This window comes from Ciona intestinalis, unplaced genomic scaffold (genome assembly GCF_000224145.3).
Source record: "Ciona intestinalis unplaced genomic scaffold, KH HT000581.1, whole genome shotgun sequence".
Classification (NCBI taxonomy): domain Eukaryota; kingdom Metazoa; phylum Chordata; class Ascidiacea; order Phlebobranchia; family Cionidae; genus Ciona; species Ciona intestinalis.
Genome location: NW_004190902.1, coordinates 2244 through 7412, shown reverse-complemented (window position 1 = coordinate 7412; position 5169 = coordinate 2244). Strand labels below are relative to the sequence as shown.

The 5169-nt window shown below is 36.8% G+C and overlaps 1 protein-coding gene across 1 annotated transcript in view; it reads left to right on the top strand.

Annotated features, from left to right (window-relative positions):
* Positions 1-237: 237 nt before the first annotated feature.
* The window catches only part of LOC101243181 (DCC-interacting protein 13-alpha-like), a gene marked incomplete at both ends in the record, with an annotated part of 7147 nt that continues 2215 nt past the window's right edge, over positions 238-5169 (top strand). The window contains 7 exons of the mRNA XM_018816725.1: positions 238-291; positions 703-795; positions 1222-1304; positions 1949-2119; positions 2483-2645; positions 3186-3363; positions 3742-3914. Of these exons, the coding sequence (XP_018672270.1) occupies positions 238-291; positions 703-795; positions 1222-1304; positions 1949-2119; positions 2483-2645; positions 3186-3363; positions 3742-3914 (915 nt within the window). The remainder of the gene's footprint in view (positions 292-702; positions 796-1221; positions 1305-1948; positions 2120-2482; positions 2646-3185; positions 3364-3741; positions 3915-5169) is intronic.

Sequence of the window (5169 nt, the reverse complement as noted above, 5' to 3'; positions counted from 1 at the left end):
CCATGTACTGTGTTATTGTATTATATGCTAACTGCATTAAGTATATAGGTAAAGGGTAATGAGGTGTATTTAATCCACTATATATGATGTGCAATCCAACTAATGTAACCAATTAACCATACAATGTACTGTTTTATATAGTTCACCCCATTAAGTTTGTATGTAAATAAGTAATAGTCTATATATAATGGGTATTATACTTAAGTAATAATGTTATAATGACATCTTGTAATCCAGGGTTGGCAAGAAGCCACAGATGCTTTGTATGCTTCAAGGAAAGGATTTCATAATGTAAGTAATATTTAAACTTAAGGTGGTTTCTTTGCTTTGGTGTTATTTACTAGTGGCTTGCATCAAACATGAGGTTTAATGCTGGAAGTTTAAAATGATATGATAAATTGCCAGTGGTTATAAAAAGTAAATGACCACTGTTTATAATGTATAACTTAATATATAAATTCTCTTTAACATAAGTGAGGTCCCAGAGCATGCCACGCCATTGAATCTTAGGTACAGGCTACAGTTAGCTCATTATTCTAACACCCAGTATGCTACAACCCATTAGTGGCCACTGGGTTGGAGCAATTCACATATAGTGTTTTGCCTAAGGACACATACGCCTACAATGGTAATAGTGTCGAGCATTAAACCTGGTAGCTGAATTACTATTTATAGCTTAAATTCAATCATTTCTTCGCACAGACTTCAATGGTGTATTGTAACTTCTTAAACAATCTACAAGAGAAGAAGAAATGGGGAATCTTGCGCCCCGTGATAAGTTTTCTACAGTCAGAGGTATGGGTTGGAATATTGCAATCATATGTTGTTATAAAAAGGGTGTTATATACCCCATATTTGGTGTTGAGATAATGAGATATTGCATTAAATGTTGTTGAAACACGGGTATTCTTTACTTCCATTGCTTACAAATCATGCTGTTTTTATAGATTGTAAGATATTATTAACAGCAATTTAAAAAATAACTAAAACACACAAGGAGTTATTTCACGATTCTCACAACAGTTGCTGTTCTAGTGTTTCGAAAAAGCAGGCGTCATAATCTGTTTTATAGCACGGTTGTGAACCTCTTTAACAAAAAAAATACATAGTTTTGAATGTGATATAGCATTATCTTTTGTTATAAGTTATAACACTATACCTTGCATTAGGGGTAGGAACTTTTTTTGTCACGAAACCTAAATAGTTTTGATTGTATTTCAGATTGGGTATTTTCAAATGGGATCTGAGATATGCAAGAAAGACATTGGAGAGACTTTGACCAAACTTAATGAAAATTTAACAAAGTGAGTAATAAAACTACATATTCGATAAAAAAACATATCATAGGCTACCTAGGTGGACCTGAACTTAAATGCTCTCTTTTAGAATCATGTTTTTCTGTTATGTATGTGTGATAATGCATCCCAGATTAGAGATTAAGAGTAGGCCATAGAATAGGACCTCACCCATATAGAATGGTATTTTTAATTACTTTAATTTTAACTGTCTTTGATTGTAAACCACTTGTTTTTAATGGCTGTCTTACTATTGTTATTGAATACACTTGACACATTAAGTTATAAGGATTTGATCTTTTTATGTGTCTTGTTTAACTCTTAAGTCAGGTGTGTCCAACATGCATTATGAATTATAAAGAGTTACAAAAAGTTTAAAAAGACATAAAAACTTTTTGATATGTCTTATTTTTGTTGTTGTTAAACACCCATAATTAAAAAATGATACAGAAAATAAATCAACTCGTGTAATTACAAAAAAGCATGAACATAAACCAGGTCATAAAAAGATTTAAGCTTATTAAATTTTCCCAAACTATTTTGTTGTTGATACCCCTATATAAAACTCTTTGCATCCCAGATTAGGGTCCCAAATAAACCAAATAATATAGAAAACAAATTGAGTTCCTCTCACTATAACTAAACCATTCCAGGTTAGAGGAGCAAGCCCGTGAGAAGCGGGACCTAGATGTTGAGCGTATGGACAGATTGGATGCTGGAAGCACAAGATCTTACATCCCGGATCCTCCATCCTCCATGGACTTCCCGGATCTTGCAGTGGATCGATCGCGGACACAAATCAGCGGATATTTATTTTATAGAAGGTGTGGTTTATGTTTTTGATAATTTCTATGCAAAAATTGTGATACCTGTATGATGTTTCGTTGGGTTTACTATAATAATAGAAATAGGACCTTACCCATATACAATAGAATGTGCATATACAATGTTGGGGTAATGGGCCAACTCTGGTCTAAATACCAGGTCCCATGGCATGCCTCGCTATAGGACCTCACCTATATACAATAGAATGTGCATATACAATGTTGGGCCAGCTCTGGCCTAAATTCCAAGTCCCATGGCATGCCTCACTGTAGAACCTCACCCATATAAGTAGAACATACATGTACAAGCTCTAGCATATATATTACCACACCCTAATAACCCCCCCACCCCCCACCCCACAGTCGAGGTGGTTTACTATCCCAATGGCATCGAAGTTACTTCTTCACTCAAGGTGGGAACTTAATGCAACAATCCAAACGTGAGGTGGCCGGCCAATTATTTCTTGATCTTGATGCTTGTACAGTGGATCGGATCGATACAGATGACCGAAGGAATGCTTTCCAGGTTAAACTTGTACTTTTAGTGGGGTGGGGTAATAGGGAACATGTTTTCATGGGGCAAAATGGGACGTGTTTGGTGGGGTGAAATGGGACATGTATAGTGGGGTAATATGGGACGAGTGTGGTGGGGCAAGACGGGCCAACTATTTTCTTTTATTCATTATACCAGATTATGTGCAAAAATATTATATAACACATAACCCAACCAGGCTTTCAGTCTTATTAAACAATGCATTATCACCATTATTAGCTCAAAATAGTTATTTAAAGTTATAAAAATTGGTTACACTCTGATTTTATATCGAAAAAATTGTATAATATATTACTGAGGGGAAGATGAGACACCTTTAGCACATAATATCCAAATATCCTGATCGTGTTTTAAACAATTTAACAACAGTCCATGGTATTCGTGAGCATATGGTTTTAGAATTCTTTGAATGTTCTTTTTTTACTACCAAATGGGATGAGAAAATAAAAATGAAAATATGTCCCATCTTTCCCACCGTACCATACAGTAATACTTCCCCCTACCCATATACAGGTGACATCATCAGACAGCAGGCGTGTAGTTGTTTTACAAGGTGAAAGCAAACATCAGTATGAGGAGTGGATGGCCACTATTGGTAATATATCGGCTGGTTTATATCTACATGATGATCCACAGGCAGCTGCTGTAGAAACACAGAAGCAAGATACTGCTGTGGTTGAAACTACAAGAGGTGATTTTATAAATGGAGTTATTTATGAATAGTTTGTGAAAATTTGACTCTATACAATGTTGGAGTAATGGACCAACTCTGGTCTAAATCCCAGGTCCCATGGCATGCCTCACTGTAGGACCTCACCCATATAAAATGTGTATATACAATGTTGCGGTAATGGGACAACTCTGGTCTAAATCCCAGGTCCCATGGCATGCCTCACTGTAGGACCTCACCCATATAGAATGTGTATATACAATGTTGCAGTAATGGGACAACTCTGGTCTAAATCCCAGGTCCCATGGCGTGCCTCACTGTAGGACCTCACCCATATTATATAGAAAACAATGTGCAAACAAAATAATTCACAAAATTACCTCAAAAAATTATTTCCAGCTTTAAATACTGAAGAGTCGAAACCCCCCAACCAATCTGAACCTCCAGATCGCAAATCATCATCTCGTGGCTCGAGCTTCGAAACTAAACACGAGTCGTTACGTCCGTCCATGTTTGAGAGAATCAAACTTGCCGCGTCATCGCTAATTAATTCTGATGAGTCATCGCCACAGGTAAGTTTTTTTGCTTTGTAAAATCTGGGGTTATGTTGTGAATAGCAGTTGTTGTATGGAACCGCGTGGTCTTTACTAGCAAAGCTATTTTAAGTTTAAAACTAAGGTACTAAAGTATAATGCAGCGGTTCCCAACCTTTCTGGTGCCATGACCCTTTTATAACATTTGCCAAGTTGCGGTGACCCCAAGGATAAAATTAGTTGGGTCGCTTTTGAAAGTTATGTAGGCTAGGCTACCTTTGGTTGATGCCGGGAATTCAATAAAATCGCGACCTCAAGTCCAACTTTTGCTTAAATGCATTTCAGCAATCAGCAATTAAATTTTTATTTTCATGGTAAAGGCCTTTGTGACGTAATGAATTACCTAAAATCAAACGAGTAAATCCTGTAATTTTTCATAGCCGCTAAACTGCCGTTAAAATCTTGCTTTCCGAGCATATTTGCCATTATTAAACGAAAATCCTGTAATGAGGCCCAGGGTGTTCTAGTTTGTCTAGTACTCTAGTAAAATCGCGGTGCGCTCTGTGATGAGCTGCCCATTGTTAGGAGTTAACTTTTTAAATTTCTAAACTAATGAAATTGTAAACTTCTCAGAAGGCCTCAGGTGACCCCAGGCAAATTGTCAGGCGACCCCAGTTGGGAACCGCTGGTATAATGTCATTCCTGTTTCTAAATATGGTGTGACATTTCACCCCTAATGTTGCGAATAAGACACGCAACCTGTTCCCACAATCCTATACATTATATAAATATCAAATACAGTATTGATCTTGTGCTACGAAAACAAAACCAACAAAAATTAAGTCCAACCACTAATGGTAATAGAGAAATATATTTCGCCTAAATGGCATCGTCATTCTCTGCAAGGAAGCGTATAAAAATACTTTTTTTTATGTTCAGAGTAAATGCTGTTATGAAATATAGTAAAACTAAAAATGCTGAAACTTACTGTAGGTTGTTTTCACATCTGTTTCAAAAGTTCACACCCCTTGGCTCCCAACATACCGTCCATGACCCCACCCCACTAGCATGTGTTGCCAAAGGACTCAACTAAATAGTTTTCTGCAAAAATCTTTGTGTCATAAAAGCTTTTGTTCGTTATGTAATTGTTTTTAGGATATTTATTTGATCCCCAAATATCTGTCCCCCCCAGGAGCATACTCTAGCTCCCCCTAGTGAAGGAAGTGGTGACGGAAGCCTCGTAAGCCAAGAAATGAAGATCGAGATAAAAGAACCGATTCTGTTTGATCTTCCG